This window comes from Pteronotus mesoamericanus, unplaced genomic scaffold (genome assembly GCF_021234165.1).
Source record: "Pteronotus mesoamericanus isolate MK-2021 breed Mesoamerican mustached bat unplaced genomic scaffold, CSHL_Meso_final contig_116, whole genome shotgun sequence".
NCBI lineage: Eukaryota > Metazoa > Chordata > Mammalia > Chiroptera > Mormoopidae > Pteronotus > Pteronotus mesoamericanus.
In genome coordinates, this window is record NW_026555027.1 from 25,913,171 (window position 1) to 25,940,533 (window position 27,363).

Consider the following 27,363-nt stretch of genomic DNA (forward strand, 5'->3'; position numbering starts at 1 on the left):
TCAACTGGTTCACAGAGTTAGGAACAAAGTTGGCCCTCTATTGGGATCACAAGTCTCTTGTTGCATGGCTAGAGGTAAACTCTTTCTGCAGCCTGAGCCTAGAAGACGGTGGCCAGGTGGCCGCCACCAGCTCTGCCCTAGGCATTGGGGCAAACACTCTTGTTCTGGCTCTTCTTGTGGGCTAGTATGTACTAGGATGACTCGCTTCTAATTGGAGTTATAAAATCGGAGATTCTGGAATTTCAGAGGCAAAAGTTTACCCTTGTTTGGTCCTAGGCAATGAAGTCCACTTAGGCTAGGCACTTCTGGAGGTACAACCCAGCTCCCTAGAATTCTATATAGTGACAAAGTACCCTTTTTCTAGCTATTGCTCTCTATGCTAATATAGTTCCCCTGGAGCAGAAGGGGCAGCTGGTAAACGACAAAATTCAGAAGTTAGTAGCCTTTATCCTAGGCATTTATATTGTTTATCTAAAATATCAATTAACACCAAACTTTAACACAAACTGGACATTATGAAAACAGATTTGTTCATCAAAACATGGCTGTAAGATTTTTTAAAAATTAGTAATATAATTATGTAGTCAAAATAAGACTGCCACATCATAAAACAAAAAGTAATTTCCTTAGACCGAGGTATGGACCATTCAAATTCTGTCTCATTAAGATGAATATTATATATAAATTATAAAACATATACATTATGAAATACTGTATAATACTTACACCTTCTGCATACTGCAAGTATCGTTTATTACTCTCCTGTTTACCAAAGGTCTCCAAAAACTTTTGACGGTAGGCAAGAACTGTATCAACATGTGTTTTGTATTTTACAGCCAATTCAAGTGCCCTAAAATGAGAATAAAACAGATAATCAGCATTGTTTGTACTGGTCTCTATGGCAGTAAAGTGTTGTGAGGAGAGGGCGGGACAAAGGGTCTGTGTTGTTCCCTCCTCTCATCGCTCCGTACAGAACATCATTCCCCACCTCATCCATCCTGCACATTTCTATTTCTACCTCAAGGTCAGATCAAGCATGATCTCTTCACCCTGACAGCTCCCCTTTTCGAAATAAATGACCATTATCTTGTCTGTGCTCCATAGTATTTTATGCATATTGTTATTACAGCACTACTTATAGTGTATTATTGTCAGCCCGTTTCCTTCACTAACCTAAATACTGATTGAAGGAAGATTTGGCTTGCATTTCTTTTTGGTGAGTATTACAGAGTATATGTATGGTAAGTGTTCACTGAAAAATTCATTGAAATCACAATAAAATGCAAGTAAATGAACTTCTCCCCCATCAGAAGTGGTTTGACAATCTTGACTATTTTTGTAAGTCTATAATGAATTTAATCTGTTTAATATTCAACTAAAAACCGATATTTTTACGTTATTAACACAGCAAATTTAAAATATTATGGAAATAAAATTTGAGATAATGAGTTTGACAAAATGCCTTTGCCATTTTATTCTTAGAAAAAGTTGATAGCTATTTAAGTTTTATATCTAATTAATATCTATATAACTAAGCTATTTTAAGGTAATATTTAAATGGGAGACAAGAACTAAATGAATTGTTGAAATCAGTAGTAAAACACCAAAGACATAAAATCTGTATATAGGTAATATGGTGGGAAATGAAAAGATTAATTCCCAATTCCAGGCTGATTTGTGTATGCATGTTTTGGACAGCATCTCAGCCCATGATCCTGTGCATAACTCACTTTAGTTGAGTCAGCCAGGAACAATCCAGAATAGCTGTCCTAACACTATTCTCTGTCATCTTGCTTTAAAGTATGGAAACGGACATCATAATAGTCACAGTACATTGTTCCTCAAGTTTTCTTGCTTTCTCATGTGACTTAATAACTTCTGAACAGGTCAGTCATGATTTATCAGAGCCAACTATTATAAATCTGTTTAGACAAGACTGACTAATGACTTGATTTGTTTGCAACATGTGACTCTTTAGTAGGAAAATCTGTTTCATTCTTAGCATGTTTTGGTTTGACCTAAACTAAATAATTACTTTAAGATTTTAGATATGCTGTGTGTGTTAACTGACAATTGATAAATTGAGAAATTAAAGACTTAATATGAAAAAAATTATAAATGTAAGTCACATTAATATAAATGATAATACCAAAATTCAGCACAACAATTTATTATAAAAATATATTGGCATAAACCGTATCAACACATTCAAGGGTATTGATATTTGCTACCCATTACAAACTCCTCACAAAGCTCCTTTATACCTCTGTGACTTTAAGTCTTTCAGAGGAAAAAAGGATACACAGAAAAGAATGCAGTGGTATTGGAATACAGAGGAACAAAAGTGGAAGATAAAAAAAAGCAAAAACCAATTCTTAGAAAATCAAAAGATGAGAAATAGAAGTACAGATTATCTGCCTTAATCTTTGTAAAGCTCTCCCATATCACCGCCTGTCTATATCCCTAAGGCTCTGATTCCAGAGGTGTATGTGTGAGTGGAAACTGGTGAAGAACCCTTTGGCACTGTAGAAGTTCAATGCCCCATTCTTTCTTTATAATTGTATGTGATGGGGAAAGGAATTCTTGACTGTGTACAACTGGAAGCGTTCTAAGTAGGGAGTACATAAGCATCCATTCTGAGTGGGGATTTTTCAAAAATTCCTAAGAGGTATTTTGTTATGGAACATCAATACTTTTAATTATGTAGAAAGGATAGAATATGATGTCTAATCTTGCATTTAGATACTAGATGTTAAGTACCATCTATCATTATAGTCATTATTAATATAAAATATGTATTAATTATCTGATTAAAGAGCAATGGCTAAAGATAAGCATTCAAATGATATGTGCTATTTTAAACATTCTCTAAAAGTATACATTGGGTAAAAAATGTTTCCGTACCACACTGAGGAGGGAAGTGACTCCAAATTATATAAGGGTTATGGGAACAGCACGTCTCTAGCAAATGGTTATTTGGCAACCAAACAAATGTAGCATTAGATTATGGGGATGGAATAAATCCATATATCTTCTCTGATTTTAAATAGAAGGAAGTTATATAAAAAGATAACTCCAAAATATAACTTTTTTGCATATCTTGAATGTAGCAAAACCACTTTATGTAACTGGTAGAAGTGGGGAAATTATTTTTCTTAATAATTACATAAAGAATCAATGTGTATACCTGGAGTTTTTAGTTTCTACCTTTCTTAACTTCAGGTTTTCAGAACAGATCACCCCCAATGTCCAAAGTGAATGTCAAGCAGCTAACTTGCCTACCTACAACTCTTCACGGACTGCATTTTATTAGGTTGCAGGTAATTTTCAGATTCAAGTAGAAATGACAGAAACACAAACCAGCAAGAAGACTATGCTTCCCAAATGGAATAACACTATTAAAATAAAATCTGTCCCCTTCTAAAGGCTTTAAAGAAATATAGAAATCCAAGGATCTTAAAAGCAATCTAATATATTTATCATCCAATCCTTTCTTTGGTTTATGCTGTTACAAACTGATTCTTATATTAGATCCAAATATATATCCCTCTTACTCATACCTTTTTATATTAGCCATACCATTTAGAATCAAAAATTGTCATCACTGAACTTCGTTGATTTTGGTCAGTGCTCTATTCGCAGAGCTTAAAACCTAGCACATGAGAGACACTCAATAAATACTTTAAAAATGAATAATAGCTATCACTTATTGAAGGCTTACTATGTATGTGTCAGGCAGTAAGATACGAAATTTTCACAATTTTAATCTGGACAATAAACATGAAGTTTTAACACCACCATCTTCAACATAAGGAAACTGAGATTTATAGAGCCTTAGTCCCCTGTTCAAGAGCACAGAGCTTTAAATGCAGAACCAGAAGTCAAACCCAGGTTTGACCCCAAAGACCCCATTCTTAACCACTACATTTATATTTTTCCTGTTCAACAGCCTCTTTGAAAAAGTACCTTTAAAATGACCAGATAGTTAAACAAAAGGGTGTTAAAAAACAAACAGATCTCTATATAATGTCTAAATATGCCAAATATGGCAGGCATGCAAAAACTATATGCTGAATAAATGAATATGCAATGGAACAAATATTTCAATTTGGAAATGACAAATCATAAAGGTTTCTTAGCAGCTATAATAACTTTTGCTGATTATCTGAAATCATTTTTTACTCAATCAGTTATAATTATGCTAAAAGTGAAACTATGGGTCTCATTTAAATGAGTCAGGAGCCCAGGATGACATGATCAGGTTTACATTGTGACAAGATCATTATGACTACAGTGTGAAGAATGGGTAGGAGGACAGTGGATGTAGAGACCAGTGATTATGTCATACTGAGAAAAACTTGGGTCAGCTCGCACAAGGGTGCTGGAGGAAAAGTTGATGCGAGTCATAAGTATGTGGGAGGAAAAATAGTTGGTAATTGGGGGGTAAGGGAGCATAAGGAACATGTCAAATGTAACTCCTAAATTTCCAGCTTTGCAGAGACTGAAAATTCAGATAGGCGGTTCTGGATGCAAATATGGGCAGAGTGGAGGGTTAGCTGAGAGGTGCATATTTGGGATATCTGAGTGCAGAATTACTAATCAGAACCCTGGAACCATGATCCTGGATCTTTATCATGTAGACACAAAGGTCTACCAGCACTCGACCAATCCACTGGATTATAGTTAAGACAAAAAGCAAGAAGTTGTAGGAAAGGGAGTTGTCAGGTAGATGGGAAGAGTGGAGAAGCACCAATGTGTTCATTCTTTCCCCTTTAAATTTTCTTTGCCCCTCTTGCTTTCTCTCTCCCTGAGATCTCACACCTTAAGGTAGGTTCATTTGCTGACAATTGGAGGTGGGGGAGAAGGGAGGTACAGAGATCAGGATATAGAAATAATAGGGAAGATTTGAAGTTGCAGGAGAAAATAAGAGGGAAATAAGGATGAGGGAGGCAAAAAGGACACCAGCTCTGTTCAAACCCAGATCCTAAGAAATGTGGAGTCAGAAATAACTGATTCCATTTGGGAGGACAGAGAGAGGATCGGTGCCCTCTGGGAAGAGGTAAGTTTCATTTAGGTCAAAGAAGAACAAGAAATGTTCAGAGGGCATCATATATATTACATATAACATAATATATATATATATATATTATGGGGCTATCAATGGGCTTTAAACATTATTCTTTGCTATTTCTCATGGAATTGCAGCTTGGTAATGGTATACACAATTTTCATTAGTTACTTAACATAGAGTTTTAAAAATATTATTCACACTGTCTCTTTCCAAACTACTACTTTAAAATTTATGAGTTAGGAATAAATTGGGGACAAGGACAATGACTTATTCATGTTTGTAGAATCAAAAACATTTTTCATGATCCTTTGTACAGGTAAACAATGATGACAAATTTGTCTAAATAAAGGACATAAATAGAGTACTGTTGTATAAATAGTATATAGATTATTAGTGTATAAATTAAATAAAGAGACTATAGTATGTCAATAACAAAATTAACTATTTGCCATTCTTGTTACTTCTATTCAAGGAAAAGGTAGAGATAGGGTATAAAATTCTAATCTAAGGAAATTATAAGTAAGGGGCCTGTAATTGAAAGATTTATGGGTTATACTTGAGCCCAGAAAGAAACAAAGGTGATCAAAGACATTTCTAACCTGGAAAAGTAGGCATGACAATTTTATAACATAGAAACTTGAGGCGAATGTATATAGCACCATGACCGTGTTCGCGGAGAGAATGAGTGGTGGACCCTGACCCCCTCCTAGGGAAGGGAGCAGCTTGCCACTCTGCCTTAGATCAATCTGTCCCAGAGCCTAGGGGTCGGGGGAAGGTTCCTACTGACCACTCCTTACTACAAAATCCTTTTGTCTTTCTTCCTTAGCATCACAAATCTCTCTTGGCTCTTCTCTCTGTCTGCTGCTTTATCCCAATCTTTTGTGGATTTCTCTTCTTTCCCTCATCCCGTAAATGCTGTCGATGTATTCTTACTCCGCATGTTCCCCCAGTCCATTTCCTGATGACTCCAAAATCTACATTTCCAGTTCAAATCTTTCCTATGAGCAAAAATCTTGTAATATTCCTTCACAAATGTTTCAAATTCAGCATGCCTAAAACTGAACTATTTTCCCTTCCTAATCTGCTAATATTAGTATTTTCATCTATTCAGTTACTGAAATCAGAAATTTGGGAAACATCCTAGGCTCTCTTTTCTTCCTCACACCTCAAGTTCTAATCAGTCACAAGCTCAGAGAAGGCATAAATCTTGAATGACAAATTACTCAAAAATATCAAATATATAAATTCTTTTGTGGTATTAGGAAGCTCTTAAGTACAGTGGAAAATGTAATGTACTGAAGTGGTAGGTAAAAGAATAAAATCAATCTGGTTTTGGATTTGATAAAAACTATTTTTATTACCTTTCCCAGTTGTAGAGATTAATATTGATCTGGATCGCTTGATAAACAAGACCAGCCTGAAGAAGTACTATTTCAGCCTCTTGTATGTTCCCACTAAACATTAAAATGTGGGCCATTTTTGATTCTTTAGATGGAAGATCTTTTATAGAATTGATGTATTGAACTTTATCAATCTAATAAAAGAAAAAATATTTGAATTGAACAATTACAGAAATATAACAAATTATGGCAAAACACACACACGCACATAGGCATGTAAGTAAATGTTACTTACTTCACCAATTGCTGCATAGGCTATTTCTGCAGTAGTCATATCTCGATTAGCAACTGCCATAGCAGCTAGGCAAGCCCACATGGTTTGTTCCTAAAATGGAATATGAGAATAATTATCTCGATACATGGCTGAAGTTTTAAAATAAACTGATTTAAAATATAATAAAGTTATATTTTAATTAAAAATAAAAAATTTACTGAGCATGGCACTGAAAGAACTAATAATCCAATAAATTAATGATGTAGAAATTTCATTGTGGCTATTTTGTTAAAATGTATTAATAACACGTAGAGAAGTACTTTGGAATAAAATTTTCTAACTATCAAAGATTTACTTTTGAACTTAACAATACACTTTTTTTTCATAATTTTTAGAGAGATTTATCTCTAGAGTGATGGAAAGAGAGGGAGAGAAGGAGAGGAACATCGATATTTGAGAGAAACATCCATTGGTTGCAATCAGGGACCTGGCCCACAACCCAGGCCTGTGCCCTGACCGGGAATCAACTGGGGACTTTTCAGTTTGCAGGCCAGCTCTCAATCCACTGAGCCACAACAGCCAGGGCCGAACTTAACGATACAATCTTAAGATAACTTAAGGTTTAAAGCCTCCAGTCTTTTTGATGAGATGTCAAAGGAAACAACACACAGGGAGCTTGAAGAAGAGTAAGGTTCTTGGATAATAGCAGATTGCCACCAACAACGGATTGTTTTAAAAAAAATCAAAAAGTCATTCCATAAAAGTATATTCTAAAGAACGTGAAACAATGTTCAACAAGAGTTCTGTGGTCAAACATATTTGGAAAATCCTGAATTCAACCTTAGTTGTACGGATCACCTGAGGAACTTAAAAACTATGCCCAGACCTCTCCCCAGGTTTAAGAAATTAGAATCTCTCTGTGGATAGAAGTTGGGAACCTGACTTAGAAAAGTTTAGAAGACATTTTATATGTATCAATATTAAGAAACTACCCATTTAAATTATAGCTTCTTCAGAGAATAAATTACAGAGCATCTATCCCCTTGTACCATTCATATCTTCACTTATAAAGAGACACGATCCCAACTGCATATTTTTCCAGCCCTTAACTGTTATCATTTCCCATCCTGCACAGAGATAGTGTGCAAACTAATACACAACTGTAGATCTGAAATATAAGTACCTTAACAAAGCGACAAAGTCTTACAGCATCTTCCCATTTTGAATTGCTTACATATTCGTGGAGAATAGCAGGATATGGTGATATGGTGATGTGAACCAGCGAGCCATCAGCTCGCCTTATAGTTACCTGATTTCCAACAAAACTCACAATATGGGGATTTTTACTAAACTCGCTGTAGGAAAAAAAAGGAAAGTGCAATTTATATGCTGAGCAAATTTTTCATACATATTAAATTTAGGGAGTTGATCCCTGACAGACATATGAAGTATCCAACTTCCAAAATTCATCACCAAAAGAATGAACTCCACAGAGAATGTATGTATTGAAGTAAACATTTGGATCTAATTTGCTATATACCCTTGGAGCAAAATATACTGCTTAACGTGGCAAAACTATTACATATGTGAGAGCTATTTCTAAAAGCATTTCAAATGACTTTTTTCCCTTAGTTCTAATAAACCACACAATGATTAAATCACTTAGTTTGAGCTTTTAAAGTAATAAAGTGTAAACTATTAAAAATTAAGCTGATTGCAAGATTATTTTCTCACCACAAAAAGAGGTGAACTTTAAGTAAAGAGACTAACTTCTCCTTATTAGTTTGAAAACTTTAAAAATGATACCTCTCCAGTTTTGCTAAGGTTATGAATTTGAATATTAAAAATGACCTCAAAATAGATTTGTAAGTTAAGCTATTGTGTAAAGTTGAAAAATCTTTATAATCCTATTTTGTCAAGGCTGAGAGATCCCCTTGCTGTTTCTTAGAGGATTTAGAATTATAAATGTATTTGATTTTCTGAAGCATAAAAAGCTTTAAAAACTTTTCAGTAATTTTATATTTTTCATCTTTAATATTAATTTCAAAATGCAGTGTTAGACTGAACTCAATTTTAGAACACATGCGTTCCTGAAAGTCTTCAAATGATGAGCGGGGGTGGAGTCAAGGCTGTCGCAAGGTTGTGTATCACATAAGAAGACCTGAGGAACTGCCTGAGTTACCATTAAACATTAAGCTTGAAAATTATATTCATAAAAGAAACAAATAAATAGAATAGTTTTACACAATATTTTTAACTTGGTTCCATCACTTAAATCTCCCTAAACCAACTTTAGCTGAACAAATTATTTATTTGACTGAGTAAAGTAAAAATATACCTTGCAGGATTAAAACTAGAGGCAAAGACATGACACTCTCATTTGTTTTATTTACCAAAATAAAAAATTCTATACAGTAAAATGTTACCTTGCATCCCTTTCATATAATGTTTTAGGCAAAATGTCTCTGTCCACATAAACTGTGTTAGGGTAATACCACACTGTAAATCGAGTATCTTGAAGTCCACAAAGGATATTGCACGTATCACTCCACGCCAAAGTATGCACCATTGTTCCTTATTTTAAAAAGAATGTTAATGTACTATTAGTTCCACTCCATAAGTATTAAAAATATATCTTTAAAATCAGCTGACATACAACACTCCATCTAATTTCTGATAGGTATGACTATTTTCTAATCGTATAATGACAAAATAAGTACAAAAATTAACATAAGATTTGATGGAAATATTTAAATATTCTAACCAGAACCATCATGTTTTTAATTTGCAAGTCTTTCTTCAATGCCAATTTGGCTGTGGCAGCTAAAGACTTGCTATTAAGATGGAATTAAATAGCTCATAAATGTTATGAAATCAAAGCATTCATAGATTCACTCAAGCAAGTAAGCTATTTTATGACAATAGATCTGAGAAAATTGAAAGTAATTAAAATTCTAAATGTGTTACAACTTTTTACCAAGTTTTATAATTTGTTCCTCCTTCCCAAATCGTTTCACTGAGGTGATATAAAGATCTCTATTTTTATCAATGAAAGCAATTTTTCTATCATTGGTAAGTCCTTTTTGATCCAGAGCAATTTCCAAAATTTCATTCTAAAAAAGAAAAATGAAAATCCTGGATTAGTTTTAGTGCTTGACCATCAGACCATTTTAATTATTTAAAGAACATTTGTTTAAATATCATTATATGTCACTCCTCTACTTACGGGGATAAACTGTCTGATGTTAAATAATTTTAAACTACTAGTATACTAATAATTCAAAAGCTATACTAACACATACTTTTTAAAAAATTTACCAGGGAAAAATGCCCCTTTAAACAATAAAATAACATATATTTTGAAACTCAGAAAGCTGAGAAACACTTCTGTCTCAGTACTCAGGGTGAAGGGTGAGAGGCCACCCGGGTTCCACATGAGAGGTCTACTTTGATTAAAAAAAAAAAAAAAAAAAAAGGGAGGGGTCTACTTTGATTAAGCTCCTCATACCAAGTTTTACTCTAAGAAGACTGCCTATATTTTAAAGGTTTGTAAGAATTGATTTATGGAAATATTTTATGTATTTAGAGCCTTAAATTTTATAGATTCCTTCACATTCATTTTGTGTGAAACAAGGAACAATCTTCTGAGACAGGTATTATAATATTTACTTTGCAGAAGAGAAGACTGAGATCCATAGTCGTTAAGTGATTTTGCTCAGAAAAAGCTGGTAACAAGCATAACTAGATTTTAGAACCCAGACTTCCGACTGTACAGTTAGTGATCTGTCTACAGTAGCAAAGTATTTCTGGCATACTGCATTGATCTGTTATATTATTATACTAGATAGTGAAATGAATTTCCTTGTAGTTTGAAAATGGTTCAGTATGGATTTATTTCAATTCAATTCAAGGGGTACTTATTTACTGCTTATTATGTTTGAAGACTTGCTAGGAACTGTGAATTCAATAAGAATCACGATCACACCAAGTAATCATACCTATCGTATACTATCATTATGTCTTGAAAAAACAAAACACATATACCCTTATCCAAGTTGATAGATCGGGATAAACCATTTATCAGTTCATAATACATTTTAAACAAATTCTTCTCTTTGAAAATACCATCAGTTGTAGTTAAGGAAAAAAGAATTTTGTTCCATGTGTATCAAGGTATGCAATATTATTTTAGGTAATTTCAGAATGGAAACCTTCCATAGAAATTGACCTTTACAATATAGAACTATTTATCATACCTATCAAAAGTATCTAATATACAGGGTGTGGCAAAAGTAGGTTTACAGTTGTGAGTACTTGAAACACAGAGTTTATTCTTTATTATTCTTTTCCATATGAACTATAAACCTACTTTTGCCACACCCTGTATTTTTAAAAAATTGTTAAAACAGCCAGGACTCTCCTAAGAAATTCAAAATCAAAGACTGACAATAATAATGCCTTTGTACACAGTGTGGGAAGGGGGCTTCCCTCCTCCTCATGCTCTTTCCATTCAGCAGGGCTTCCCCATTTCCCTCCTGTCCAGTCCTACTAAGTCTACTTCGCTCTCTTCCTTCTGAGTCACTCTTTGCAGAAGGACATGGAAGCAGCTTCATGTTCACTTGAAGCTTCTTCCCTGCCCTACACGAATGTTCATTTAATAAAAGACAGACTTGATTTCTAGTTTTGGCTCTGTTATTTATTTGGGTAGGTATTGGTTTTTAGTTTCTTCATATACTATAAAACAAAACTGACTGAGAGACTTTTTCCATAGAATGTCAAATGTTTAAATCCTTTGTATTATATACAAAATGAATAGGTAAAAATCCTGTGCAACTTCACTCTTACAATAATGAAACTGTAACCTTCTTGCACTTAGAAAAAGTGTTCTAGAAAAAAAATTATCAACACTAAATGTTTCTTAAACCTTACTAAATGACTCTCATTTCAACCCAACTAACAAAAATAATGACTGTATCTTCAATAGCTGAAAAATTTACCCCCTTTTTACACGCTTAATCATACTGAAAAGGAAGAATTCTGCTTAGACAGTCTTGATTTAATGATAACAAAGAGACTGTAGAGACATAGCCATCTCACGCACATCTCCCCCCAAAAAACCAGAATTTATTTTTTAAAAATTGTGTATTTATTCTTACAAGTTTAAACTTCGGTCACCTTCAAATGCTCTCCACTTGATGCAATACACCTATCAAGAATTTTCCACTGCTCAAAACAGTTTTTGAACTTGTCAGTTTTGATGCCTTCTAGTGCTTCTGCCATTTTTTGTTTCCCCTCTTCCAAATCAGCAAAACGTTTCCCTCTGAGGACTTCTTTCATCCAAAGAAACAAAAAAGTCCCTCGTGGCAGGGTGGACTGAATAGGAAGGGCGGGGCACGGGCATCATGCCGTTTTTGGTCAACTGCTGAACACTCAGCACTGCATGGGCAGATGCACTCGTAAATCACCCATTATGAAATGGGCAAACCCACTGAGTCTTAAAAAAAATTTCACTGAAGCTGAACACAGCCTCTCACAACAACGCCAGCTGGAGTACTGATGCAGACGGTTCCTAGACCACTGAACCTAGTGGGAGAAGCCCTCCAGAAGACAATTCCATTTTGGGGGGCGACCCACATAATACTAGTAAGAATATAAACTGATACAGTCTCTAAGATAACTTGACAATACTTATTAAAATTACTCATATTCTTTGATCATCCCCTACCAACATTTCAAGAATTTATCCCACAGATGCACTAACACTTGTGCAGAAAGATATTTGGAAGGTAATTCACCTTGGCAATATTGCAATAGCAAAAGACTGGAAACAAATTGTCCATCATTTGGGTACAGGTTAAATAAATTCTGATACATCCATGAAATATGATATACAGTGGGACAGTGGTGGGGGGAGGATTGGGAAAGCACATTATGTGATGATATGGAAAAGTCTCTAAAATTGTGTTGTGTGAGAAAATCAAGGTACGGAGTTGTATTTTACGGTTTTGTAAAGGAGGGAGAAAAGAACATATATCAGTTTTATTTGTATATACAATAAAAATCTCTGAAAGCGCCCTGACTGGTGTGGCTCAGTTGGTTGGGACATCAGCCCATAAACCAAAAGGTCACAAGTTGGACGCCCCATCAGGGCACGTGCCTAGGTTGCAGATTCGGTCCTGGGCAGGGGCATGATTGATGTCTCTCTCTCACATCCATGTTTCTCTCCCTCTCTCTCCCTCCCTTGCCTTCTCTCTAAAACCAATAAGCATGTCCTCAGGTGAGGATAAAAACATAAATAATATAACTAACTAACAATAAATAAAGCGGTGCCCAAGTTGCATCCCAGATCATTACCTCAGAATGCGGGGGCAGTTTTTAAAAATAAACTCTCTGAAAGGATATGTAGATTAATAAAGTGGTTACTTATTTGGTAGAAAGAAACTGTATTGATGAGGAACAGGTGTAGTAGAGAGACATTTTTACTGTATAGTTTTTTATGCGTTTTTATTCTAAACCATATAATGTATTTGTTACTCAAATTTACATCTAATAATCACAAAAAGAAAATAATAGTGTAACACTTTACTAGAAGCATTGAACAATATAGCTAAAGCATCTTTAGACCTTAATATATCACTTAATAGAAAGATGATGCAATAAAATATGCTCCTTCATTGAAGGCTAAAAATCAGGAACCAAAAAACGATTCACAATTCAGTGTCTTTTTGTAGTTCTATAGAATTTTTTTTTCAGTTTAACTACGGTCTTAAAACCTTAAGAAAATGTTGGCTAAGGACAATCAATGGGAAAGCTGCAAGGTATTTTGAAATATAAATACATTTTTATTTACTGATTGGTGAAAATTTCATCATGAAAGAACGTTTTATTGGAAAGCAGAAAAGAGCCTGGACAGTAGACATGTACATCAGATCCTTTTGTGCAATTAATTTCCATATGTGGCTATGTTTTCCTCCTTAAAACGAAAACATTAACTTTATTATTTTTCTTTCTTTCTTCCTTTTTCTGTTTTTATTACAGTTGTCCCACTTGTTTCCCTTTGCCCCCCTCCCCCTCCCTCAGGCAGTCTCCCCACCACGGTTCCTGTCCATGGGTCATGCATATAAGGTCTTCGGCTGCTCCATTTCCTATATGTACTTTACATCCCCATGGCTATTCTGCAACTACCCATTTGTACTTCTTAGTCCCTTAAAACGAAAACATTAATTTTAAAAAGGAAGTAATTAGAGGCCATTTACATTAGAAATAGCTAATGTCCATTACCTTATGAGAAAGAAGCTTTCCGTCACCTAATGGTTTTCCAGTTGATGCCTCAAAGAGGAAGATTACTTTAAAAAAAAAGAGTAGAACATTAGTTAATGTATTATATTAGCATTTTTATTGGTAAACTTCAATGGAATTATCATAATCCTCATGAGAAATTATTTAACTCAGTGGCCCATAGAGTATCTATCAGCAGAGAAGAGCAGCAGCATCAAATTCCTATTTATTAATGGGCTCATAATTCTTATGAAAACAGTGGAATTTGATACTTCTTCCTAAAACATACATTCCATAATCAGAATTGTTATTAAAGGTATGGCTTCAATGCTACGTGGGATCAACAATGACAAGTCCAACCCTGGATGTAATCTCTAATTTTGATAACGCTGATCTAGACCAATAAAGCATCACAGACAGTCATTATTTCACAAAGGAAAATTGTATCAAGTGCCTACTGTAATACCAGGCAATGTGTTGTGTACTCTTTATTTCCCTGTGGTCAGTATACTATTATGCTATAATTTGTCTGGCAGGGAACTTGAATCCTTGGATCTCCCAAGGGATAGGAGTGTCTTTGTTTGCTAAAAGGGATACTCGGTGGAACAGACACTGCCTCTGATCATTTCTGTCTCCCCAAAGGTTTCAAGCACGACGGTGGCATCAGGAGCCGTTCTTTCTCTTTTAAAAAGGTTGTTTTGTGTGTTTTTGTGATTCTCTTTAAGTAATTCCAGAATTACTTCAGCCCAAGTTTCATCTCTAATGGAATAATTTTATATAACTAATCATACACATAGGATTATAGAAATTAAAAGACAGAAATGGCAAGAAAAGACAAAAGTGGTACAAGCAGTCAGCAAAAAAAAAATTGGACAATTTATAAAGATCATAAAAATGTTAAAACATGTATAATGTGATATTTAAATTCCAGAGGATCATACTTTTAGTATATTATTAATTTTTAATAAACCTTAGGATATTAAGGTTGAGGTCACTGGTTATATTCACAGAGAAAATGATGTCATAATAAGTTATGTCCAAGACTGCCGATTATGCTGAGAAAAATGAAAAAGAAAAATACATAAAGAGTCTTTAATTAAGTATAGAAATAAAAGAAAATTTTAGCTTCCATTTTAAAAAATGCTTTGGGCTTGGCTAAACCTAGTGATTTTCATAGCTATACGAACAAATAAAAAAAGCCTTCCATCCTTATGCTGACTGCATATATTATAAAGAACTGGAGGTATAAGGATGAACGTGTCTGCTTTTCCACAACTGAAAGTGGCCCTGACTTATAGGAGGCTGGATCTGTGTTTTAGTGATAACATGTAACAGAAACTGGCAGGAAGAACAACTAGGAGCTGGGAGCTGAAAAAACTGCTTCTAAACTAAACTGCTCTCCAACTTCCATGCCCCTCATACTTAGACATTTCTTTGAAATAATCACCCACACTAATATGATACTGTATATGTGAAGGTGGGCAGGGAGAAGAAGGAAGTCAAAGGCAGTACCTCTCTACTACTTAGCCAGTTATCCCAAGGGGTATCTTCAAATCCATGTACCATGTTTTTATTGAGCATCTACCATAACATAGAGTTCTGTGCTTGGTTCAAGGACCTTGCTAATAAAGAAGGTCCCAAATTAGGAAGGAACCACTGGTTTGACTTGTGGCTGGCCCCCCTGAAAAGAAATTTTAACATTTCCACGGTAAAAATTTAGGTACTTCAATTGTGTTTTCTATTGTTAGCGTACACCTCTATGTAGCCATTCATGAGTACTAGTTTCTTTAAAAGAGAACATAAGGAAAATATTTTCCTTCTCATTTTTATCAGTTCTACAATTTTATTTTAGTCTTTTAGATTTTCTATTTATAGCAAAAGAGAATTACATATTTGATTGTTCAACAATCAAAATTTATGTCAATAAAACAAAATTAATTGGCATACACATAAATCCGTATTTCTGAAAATGTTCGTAATTGTTTGAACAGCTACTGAATAGGTAAAGATTTATTCCTTACCCACTAAGCTTTGTTATTGTTGTGACAATATCTATTTGTTAAATTGAGTATGACAACTTCATATATAAAAAACTTCAGTTCTTTTATTAATTCACGATTAGGAAAAATTTTTAAAGCTCCTAATTCTTTCATATATTTTAACATATTAATACATGAGAAAATTAAAGTTAATTTATGAAAATTTTACAATATTAACAAATCTCATGGAATTTGACATAGAAGATTTTTAAAATGCACTTACTTTTTTCATCAGCTTTGTCTTTTATTGCTACGGTATCATTACTCAGAGAGACAGTTTGTGCATTCAGAATATCTGTTCTCATTCCAGGAAATTTTGGAGAAGAAATGAAGCGCCCTTCATAAGAATATAAATAGATACCACCACCATCTACAAGAAGAAAATGTCTAAAAAATAAAGAATAAAAAATATTCTTAAATAAGAGCTTACTGTATTTTTACATTAGAGAATAGTTTACCCTTTGGAAAAATCTAAATCTTACAATTTAAATAAGTCCATAGATATACATGGACAAAGAGAAATATACAAACAACCTGTAAATTCAACACTGTTTATTCTGGTTTGTTTCTAGGTTTTTGTTTTTTGATGGAGCTAGGAGAAGTAAAATGAAAATGCCCATAAGCACCACCCTATATACTAAAATTCTGACCCCTTTTACATTATACTTGCAATTCATTTCCTTTCCTAAAGAATCATTTCTATACAAAGGCGGTAAGAAAATCTCACAATTTACAATTCAGTGTTTTTAATTCCTGATGCTATTTGTATTACCAAACAGCATTAATACATATTTCACAATTAATGATTATGTTAAAAGCAAAGATTAAATATTAAAGTCCAAAACAGTGAAAATGACTCAAAAGTTAACATCAGGGCCGGTATTTATTAAAATTAGATGTTTTAACTTTGACCATCAGTAATGTATTCATATCTTAAATAACATTTTTTAACAGCCAGCTCTAGGGTTCATTTGCTATGTTGACAGCTATATTCAAGGCATAAGGGTTCTGTGTAGCTAATTTTTTATTAAGTCAAAATGTAAATATTTAATGGCTGTTATTTTTCTTTGAAAATTGGGGCCAGACTCATAGATGGAGAGCAGAGCGGGGAGGTTGCGGGCAGAGGGATTGAGCAAAAAGGAAAAAAGACTCATGGACATGGAGAATAGTGTGGTGATTGCTGGGTGGGGCAGTGTATAACAAGACTAAAGGATAATGGAAAAAATGCAATAAAGATTAAATAAAATACAAAAAAGAGAGAATTTATAAACATTGCAAAAGTACAATTTAAACAATACAAAGAAATTAAAAGATCTCTTGCAATCCTACCTCCATAAAGATAACTTACAGCAAACAAAATATGAATATACCATAATTTACTTAGTTAACTCATTCCTAATGGACTTTCATTTCAAATTATTTACTGTTTTAAAGACTGTCTAGAGTCTATACACATCTTTGTACATCTACCTTACTTATTTCCTTGGTACAATTTCTAGAAATGCAATTATTGAATCAAAGGCCTTATACTACTAAAATTTTAATATATATTAAACTGCCCTTTGAAAGGTTGTATTGATTTACTGCTCTTAAGACTGCTATACTGAAGTACAATTTCTTCAATACTGAACACGTTATTATATTTTTAAAATCTTATGTTCAAGGTTTTAATATCCTTGATTCAGAACTAATTTTTTTTAAAGATTTTATTTATTTTTAGAGGGAGGGGAAAAGAGGGAGAAAGAGAGGGAGAGAAACCCCTTGCGCACCCCTTATTGGGGACCTGGCCCACAACCCAAACATGTGCCCTGACTGGGAATTGAACCAATGATACCTTGGTTCGCAGGCCAGCAGCACTCAATCCACTGAGCCACACCAGCCAGGGCCAGAACTAATTCCTGACTCAGAAATTGCTAATTGCTCTTTCTTGCTATGGAAACAAATAGGATATAAACACCGAAACCAATGGAAAGTTAATATATAATATATCCCAAATATACTGAGGGGGAGCCCCAAGAAAAACAGAATTATTTATTGGAGGGCAGGCCCCTTCTAGCACAGGCTTCCACCACTAGGTAAGTGTTCTAAGGACCCATCTGTATCAGTGTACCAGCTGGCTTTTGTTGTGAGAGGTTTCGTTCAGCTTCAGTGAATTTTTTTGAAGACTCAACGCTTTGCCCAGTTCTTGATGGGTGATTTATGAGTGCACCTGCCCACGCAGCGCTGAGTGTTCAGCAGTTTTTGACCAAAAATGGCACGACCCTCATGCCCTACCCTCCCGAATCACCCAATCTTACCCCAAGCAACTTTTTTTTGTTTCCCCAGATGAAAAAAGCCCTCAAAGTCCTCAAAGGGAAATGTTTTGCTGATGTGGAAGAGGTGAAACAAAAAACAGCAGAAGTACTAAAAGGCATCAAAATCGACAAGTTCAAAAACTGTTTTGAGCAGCGGAAAAAGTCTTGATAGGTATATTGCATCAAATGGAGAGTGCTTTGAAGGTGACTGAAGTTTAAACATGTAAGAATAAATACACTTTTTTTTAATAAATAAATTCTGATTTCTTTGGGTCCTACCACATATACAGTTTAATTAAATTAATACTTGAGTATTAATGTGTAATTTACTTAATTAAAGGGTTTGGCCCTTACACATTAGTGTATATTAGCTAATGTTCCCAAAGTGACACATCATATTGGTAATATTCTTTCTTAGCATCAGTACTAAAAGCATTTTCTCTTCTAATCAAGACACTACAGCTTTTAATCTCCTTGAGAATAAACAGTTACAAGGAGCAAACATATCTAAATGTACAAATAAGACCAGCAATAGGCAGTAAGTAAAATGTTCTCTAATTACCTAATAATTTATTCCATTGACACATGCCTTTACTAAGAGCATATTCAATAAGTACATTTGTAAATACATAAATTTATTTGGAACTCTTTGAGTAAAAAGAATTTCAGAAATATGGTTTTTTGGGTAGCTAACATCTTGCTTTTTAAGTGGCAAAGATGTCTTTTTATTTCAAAAATTTATGACTAAATAAATCATACATTCACTTTCATTAAACAGATGAAACATTAAAATGATAAAAGAATGTGACACAATTATTTTCTTGATCAATCAAGGTCATCAATATGATGATCATACTCTTTAATAACTAGTTAACTGATAGCTTTGACTCCTGAGAATCTGTCGGTGCATCAGAATCGTGCCACTGAGCCCCGGCCGTGTGCTTTAAGTACGCTCTATGCTCCCTTGCCGGGCGGCCGCTTCCCCTCCTGTCACTGTGCCAGCCTCGAACAGCCCACCGGCACCGTTCCTTTTCTGGTTTGCTATTTATAAAATGCTGTGGGCTAGAAAACCTGGTAATAAACCCTGTTAAGAACTGCCTAGGTGGTGAGTAAAGGGATGAGGAATAAAATAGGTGGTTTAGTGCAAATGTTTTTGTAGGTAGCTATTTTAGGTAATCGTTATATTTTCATACTTTATTCCAGGTTTTATTGGGGTATATAGTTTTCTAACTGTGATTAGGTAGTATATTACTCTACTTAAAAGACTGATAGTTTTCATGGAAGTGTGGATTCCTGAGTAATAGATATTCCATCCTTACTCTAGTTCATTGGCCTGGAGTTCCTTAGCCCTGTATACACTCAAAGTTTTGGAAGAGAATATTATTTCTCAAACTTCAGGTCACAGCCAACTAGTAGCTCATAAAATCAATGAGTTTCAACCAATATTTACAAATAAAAACAGAACAGAATAGAAAATAAATGGACCATGAGGTCAAAACAATTTCATAGCAATTTGCCTGTTTCATTCTTCTTCTCCTGTCATTATTCTGTTGTTTGCTTCAGATAAGTTTATCCTCATCATTTATAATAACTTTTAAATCTCAACTTTAATTTTTAATATAGTAAATGGTGATATCTATAACCTACAAGTAACTCTCAATATCTTTATATGAATGTAAGCAAATCCTGAGACCAAAAAGTTTCAGAACCATTAATCTAAGAGTTTATCCTCTTTTTCCTTTTAAATAAATAGTAAAAACTGATTGGTAATTAATGACTAATGTACAATATCATTCTGTAAGTGGCATGCTTTAAAGAGTACTTTGCTGTGACCTGAAGTATCTTAACCCCAAATTCAATAGTCAAAAATGATAAACAAATTACCTTTCTGCCTGCAGAATTAAACTAACAGTTCCTTCTTTGAGATCAAATATAAGTGGTGTATTCCAGTTCTTTGTCCTAAAAGACAAATAAAATGGATACTTATTAACATTTAAAATACTGAATACTTTTTATAAGGAGACAGCTACTCATTTTAAGTGTCTTCACTTTCACAGTAACTTAGTATATATTTCTATTACAGCAGTTGGCACATTATTCTGAAACTACTCCCTTAACTTCTGTATCCCTCACTAGAACGCAGACTCTGTATCCCTGGCACCTAGCACACAGGAAGCATTCAGTAAAAACTATTGCAGGAATCACAAGAAATGAATTGAAGAATTCTAAGTATAAGTACAAGTTCTGTCATTTATTAGCTTTGTGATTTGGGCAACTCGTCTGATGTTTCTTATCTGAAAAATAGTAGCAGCATGGCATAATGAAAAGAGGATGGGTTTTTTGGCTTAACAGCTCAGGATAGAAATCTGGTTTTCCACTGTTGGCCATATGATCTTAATAAGCTTAATCCCCTAAGCATCAATTTCCTTATTTGTAAAATGAGGATAATGACAACTTACTAAATATTTAACTAACAGCTTGTTATATAGCACACACTGAGCATATAGAAACTATAATAACAATAACATGATAAACATGATTATTTTTCCTACAGGTCTCCCAGACAGATGCTTGTGAAGTATTCTGTAAACTGTAAAATATAAGTACTTATTAAATAAATGGATGAATAAATGAACAAATAACTCCTTTAGGTTTTATAGTGTAATATGATTCAAAGATAGGGTTGGGTGAAGAGAACATTTACAACCTGAAAAACCTATCTCCAAATAATCAGTTGTTTGTTTCACAGTTTAAAGTATTTTATTACTACTATGTATTCTGAATCTCTCAATTACTTTCATAGAAGCAATCCTTTATTATTTTTTTAGAAAGGTCTTGGCTCAAGCTTACATTTATTTATTTATTTATTTATTATTTATTATTTTTTAAAGATTTTATTTATTGTTTAGAAAGCAGGGAAGGGAGGGAGAGAAACATTGATGTCTGAAACACCAATTGCCACCAACCAGGGACCTGACCTGCAACCTAGACATGTGCCCTGACTGGGAATCAAACCGGTGACCTTTCTGTTCGCAGGCTGGTGCTCAACTCACTGAGCCACACCAACCAGGGCAAGAAATGATAATTTAAATTTCATGTTCAGATCCAGAAGATGGGAGAAAGGGAAGGTTGCAGTGAGGAGACACACTAGCAGGAGATTAATCTTGGCTAATGCAGTCTGATACTCATCTCAATAACTAAATGCATGCATAAAGCAAAACAAATAAATTGTTACTAATAATTATTAAATCTGGGGTTTGCAGGTATGATAAAAATGTGCTTTTGTATTTTAGAAAAAATATGGCATGCTTCATTTATGAAATTATTAGAATTAACCTTCATTCTTTGTTGAAAGAGCTGATAAGAATAGTGATTATATAAGGTTTTTATTAATGTCCCCTCACAAAATGAGATTTCTGACAACTGAGATGTATACATGCCATGGAAATATAAATTCCCCAAACCATAATGTTAAATAATCAAGAGTATTTTCTACACAATTATTGGTAAAATCAGATGAAAATTTAACAGAGAATTGCATATATTATTTTCTTTTTGTAGAACAACTTGTTTTTTCCAGAACTTCTCAGATAACCTAGTATATTGCTTGCAAGTTTGTTTTATAAATTATATTTTTATTACTAAAAATGGGGCAACAGTTATTAAAAACTTGTATTCAAATTCTAGCTCTTTCTATTGTAAAGAAATTAAGTAATTGGATCTATGGCCAATTATTTAATTCCTCCCTATGTCATTTAGTTTCTTCATTTCATAAAATGGGAATAATAATAATAATAATAGTACCCAACACATAAGGTAAATTAAGTCATGAACATAAAAAATAGTAAAATAGTGCTCAATAAATGATAGTTATTATATAAAACACTAGTAGGTTTTTTAACTTAATGAAATATGTTTGGGTGATGATAGATGTTGGTACTACCCATTCCTACTACTGCTCCTTGGTATTTCACTTTATTAAAATATTTTGTGCCTTAATAAATGTCTTGACAACAAGAGACGGGAGCCATGGTTAAATCAGAAAAGAGAAGAGAAGCAATCTTATATTTTGCCAAATATTTACTGGTAAAAATTTAATGGGAAAGTGGAGTGACCAAAAAAAGAAAAAAACCCTGCTAAACTTTTGGTAATTATTTTTAAAAGCAACATCTCTAATACAAATAACACCTAATGATACTAATCCTACAGATTCAAACATTACATCCTTGCCACTATAAAGAGTAGAATAAATCCCTTGTATAGAGCTGTTCAGACAGAGTCCTACCTTTTTCAAACAAACCCTAAAATGAAGAGATATTCTCTATATCCTCAGCCCCATGAAAACTAATTATTCAAATATTTATATACACTAATTGATTATGAAATTTTTCTCACATTCTATAATACTTCCCCATATCTCAACTGTTTAACTTTGTATCTTAATCTTGACTTTTCTCAAATTCTTCCTGTTGCTCCTTCTCTTTCATTTAAAAAAATTTTCATGTGAAATTGAGCTGCTTGTTTCTTAGCCCCCTCTCCTTTGCTTCTCTCATGTCATTACTTCAGACTTGACTATTATCCCAGTTGTAGATTCTGATTAGTAGCAAATTTATACAGTGAGTGAGAAATATCAATACATAATTGTGATAATTGTTAATTAAATTGGATACCTTTGTGTTGTGTATTGCTGGGCATTAGGATACCAAGAAAACACTATTTTTCATGTTTTCAATTCATTTATTCATCCAAAAATACTTTTTTATTTATTAAATACCTACTACATGTTGGGCACTGTGCTACATGGGCACAACTCTTAAAAGTGTCATAGTAGTTACTTGAGTTTTCTGGACAGTTAAGGAGTCAACTGATGGTATGTTAGAGCCTACTTGTACCACTTATTTTATTTTTAGGATTTTGTAAGCCAACTGTTAAAGCTTTTATTTAAAATTATACTAAATTATATTTAAAACAAAGATAATAAATACTTAAAACATTACCTCCAGAATTTTATACATTTTACTGTTATCTACGCACTTGAGATTACTTGCATCTATTGTGTCTATACAGTGGCAATACTACGTAATGGTTTGTAGCTGTGCACCTCTCTTGTATCTGCTTTCAGAGACTACATTGGTAGCTTGAAATCCCCATAATAGAAGTATTTACAGCACAGAAATCAGCAATCGATGCATATCAAGTCTGTTTGTTTCCAGAAAATCAGTCGTTCAACACTTAACAACACATACTGAATCACCGTTTTAAAAATACCCAGTATATTATTAAAGTTTTAGGTGCCAGTCTCAGATACGCTGACTCATTCTCTGCTTTCTATTACAAAGTATACTGAATGTAGTATTTGCTTTCATCATCTCTGGACAACTCTGGATCATCAATATGAACATCCCTGATTACCCTGGGCTATGTTAAGCCTAAATGCCACCGTGTGTCCTTATTGAATATATGTCTGTCTATTGCCAAGCTGCTAAATGTCTCTCAGTGGTTAAGAGGTTCCTTTTCACAACAATTATCAGCTACTTCTAATCTTCTCTGGGCTTTGAAATCAATATATACTAAATCGCTTAGAATTTTGAGTAAAGTAAGAGCAAACACTATTGCAGAGAAGCATTTCAAAAGTGATTATTAACCTTTGATTCACAAATTTATTAGATCTATTTTCATGGCTCACAGCTCACTTTTTCTCACTCTTCTTTGGGATTAAGTTCAGGACAGGAGAGATTTGAGAAATGTAAATTTAAACCAAACCATGTTGATGTGGAAGATTAAAAATAAATTCCTCATCACAGAAAAAACTACAGATTTTTAAGAAAAGCAAGATGCTTACGAGAATACATAACATTGAAGAGACGTTGAAACAACTAAGTGTGCATAGTTCAAAGATGCTTTAATGACTCTATCACGGAATTCCAGTAAATCCACTGCATCATTAAGGACATTACGAACCTAAACAAGGAAAAATGAAATACCAACAAACAACATTAAAATACATCGAACTTTTATTAGATGTTTGCAAGATTCTGAAAAACAAAAAAAGAATTGCTCTCATGATTTCCCGATAATATAAAAAAGAATTCAATAAGAACTAGGCATAAGATGGCATGTTTGGGTATAAAAGTCAACCAAAAAAACTACAGACACAGAAAACTTTTTAGAAATAAACAGAAAAAGGCATATAGAGATTTCTAACCAGCAAGCCAATCTGAATGATGTGGCAATGGAGCAACAAGGTGACCAATGCTATAATCTTGAGATATAGTCAAAGAAGTGTGGCAAATAGGAGTTGGAAAGACACTACTATGCAGAGTGGAGCAAAAGTAGGTTTGTAGTTGTTTGTATGAAAAATAGTACAATAATTGATAAATAATAATACAAGAATATACTTTTTTTTGCATACTCATTACTGTAAACCTGCTTCTACCCCCAACCTGTATCATTTCTGTCCAAAACGTTAAGTATACGAGGTCTGTCCAGAAAAAGTCCAGCCATTGTTAATAGAACAAAAACAATTTGTGCAACATCGATGTAACCTGGCAGCCAAGGGGAGTGGACTGGGTGTACATGTGTGAACAATGACGACTTCACTGTACTAGTCAGTGGGAGCTGTAGACACCACTGAGTGAGCATGTGTACTGTGTGGTCATCACATTCAAAATGACTGAGCGAGTAGAGCAATGAATCTGCATCAACTTTTGCGATAAGCCTGAATATTCCTCTGTAGAAAGTATTTGGATGATTCAGAAGGCTGTAGCTCTGGGCAACTGGTGACTGGCAGCTTCATCCTGACAATGCACCCACTTGATATATGAGATGTATCACGTCTCATGCAGAGGTTTTTTGGCAAAACATCAAATTACCAAGGTGACTCAGTCCTGCTACAGCCCAGATTTGGCACCTTGCAACTTCTGGCTTTTTCAAAACTCAAATCACCTTTGAAAGGGAAGAGATTTCAGACCGATTTCAGATGAGATTCAGGAAAATACGATGGAGCCACTGATGGCGATTGGGAGAACTGTGTGAGGTCCCTAAGTGCCTACTTTAAACAGGACTGAGGAGTCCTTGTCTTATGTATAATGTTCCTTGTATCTTCTTCAGCAAATGTCTCTATTTTTCATATTACACGGCTGGATACCTTCTGGAGAGACCTTGCATATCTTTTTTAGGATTAGGTACTACTTTAAAATTTAAGTTCTAAAGAAAAGAGATGTAATAACTTCAAAACTCAAAAGTAGAGTCGGAGGCATTAGTCAAGACACCAATAGTGAAAAAAACTAAGCTGCACTGAGGGAAGAAAGTACTTCCATATGTAAAAACACAGACATAATATATAAGAAAATTAATCACCAACTAACGAAAGGAGATTTGCCTTTGATAGTCAAAAATTGTTATAAATGCTTGTAAGAGAATCAAGCTTGCAAGGATTTTAACAGTTGGTAGTATCAGCCAAAAATCCCAAAGTTGATGGGCAATCTGCAAAATGCTTGGAAAAACTTATCTCTGGTCAATAACAGAATGGATAAGATATTACAGTAAAAGCTGAAAAAGAGAAAAAGTAATTATAATCAGTATTTCTTTCAATTCTCCTCAACATATCATCTTTCTAAATATAGTATAATGTGACAATTACAGTATTAATGAAGAATGATAGGGTATGGGAAAAAAGATAGCAAGACAAAGTCAAACTTCTTGTGAGTATTTCTCTGAAATACTTCTACCTATAAGGTGTATTATAGTTTTATTATCTGCTCTTCAACTCCCTTCCCCAACCAAACTATTATCACCACAACAAGAGATAGCAAAATTGTATACACATATATTCCTTGGCCCAGTAATCTTACTTCTAGAATTCTATCCCAAAGGTAAGCAAGCAAAACTATGAAATAACATACACACAAGGCTATTATTACACACAGCACTAATGGTAATTGCAAAATAGAAAAAGCCCTATTGTCTATCAGTACAGGACAGGTTGAATAAACTGGCACCTTCACAAAGTAGAACTCTATATAGCTGTAAAAGGAATAGGGATGCTCTATGGAGTGATCTCCAGGATATATTATGAAGTTAAAGATGCAAGATGCAAAATAGTGTGCATAATATGACACCTTTTATCTAATAAAGGGAAGGATATGGAGATATATGGATTTGTTCATGTTAAAAAATAAAACAAGAAATCTAAAATAATATTCAGTAACACATTATTAGAATAATATTGATTTATTATTTGAAACATATTTTAGGATATTTTTTCTCACCTCAGGGTAACCAAATGGTTGATGAGGCGAAGTCTTTGATAAAAGGGTTTTAGCTAATTAAATGCAGAAAAAATGATAGAATTACAAGATTAACATTTAGTAACCCTCAATGAAATATGACTCTAGACAAGTATCATCTATGGCTAATAGAAATATTAAGTTAAAAGTCTAATGGGGAGTTATATAATAGATGAATCAGACTGACAGCACCTGGACACACTAATCAATCTTAACATCGCCAAAGGAGAGATAAACAGACATGCGTCTCCTGATGCAATATAACAGGAAGTGCACAGCATCACCTACAAAGCAGCCATTAACAAGGCTCAAAGAGGAATTGTTTCCGATTTTAAAACACTGAAAAGACAAATTAACTAAATGCAATGTGGGACTTTGTTTCCTGATACAAACAAACAATAAAAATAAATAAACAATTGGAGAAAATGGGACCTGTTACTGTAAAGACATTTACGAGACAACTACAGAAATGTGAAGCATTATTACAGTTATGTCAAAATAAAAATATTTCTTATCTTTTAGACATTTTAAAAAATTTTAATAAGAAAGAGTGGTGCCAGGACTATTGGTAAAGAAAAAGACTATGTTCACTTCACTCTTCAGTGGGGAAATGACTGCAAAAATGGGGAGCAGTCGGATGGCAGGTGTTCAACGGAGCTGGAGTTCTTTCGGGAGGGAGAAGTTATGTGGTCTAGAATCAGCAATGAGGGGGAAAGAAGACACCTCCTCCGACCCTGAGACCCAGTAATGCTTGGCGTAAGGAAGAAAAGCACCTCTAC

General features: G+C 34.0%; 1 protein-coding gene across 1 annotated transcript in view; it reads right to left on the reverse strand.

Moving 5' to 3' along the window:
- Positions 1 to 27,363, reverse strand: part of IFT80 (intraflagellar transport 80) — an 80,773-nt gene that overhangs the window by 4,289 nt on the left and 49,121 nt on the right. Inside the window, exons 8-17 of the mRNA XM_054580165.1 lie at positions 24,139 to 24,257; positions 20,181 to 20,255; positions 16,226 to 16,389; positions 13,967 to 14,031; positions 9,663 to 9,798; positions 9,112 to 9,259; positions 7,869 to 8,040; positions 6,707 to 6,796; positions 6,433 to 6,605; positions 727 to 850 (exon numbers count right to left, since the gene is read on the reverse strand). Of these exons, the coding sequence (XP_054436140.1) occupies positions 727 to 850; positions 6,433 to 6,605; positions 6,707 to 6,796; positions 7,869 to 8,040; positions 9,112 to 9,259; positions 9,663 to 9,798; positions 13,967 to 14,031; positions 16,226 to 16,389; positions 20,181 to 20,255; positions 24,139 to 24,257 (1,266 nt within the window). The remainder of the gene's footprint in view (positions 1 to 726; positions 851 to 6,432; positions 6,606 to 6,706; positions 6,797 to 7,868; positions 8,041 to 9,111; positions 9,260 to 9,662; positions 9,799 to 13,966; positions 14,032 to 16,225; positions 16,390 to 20,180; positions 20,256 to 24,138; positions 24,258 to 27,363) is intronic.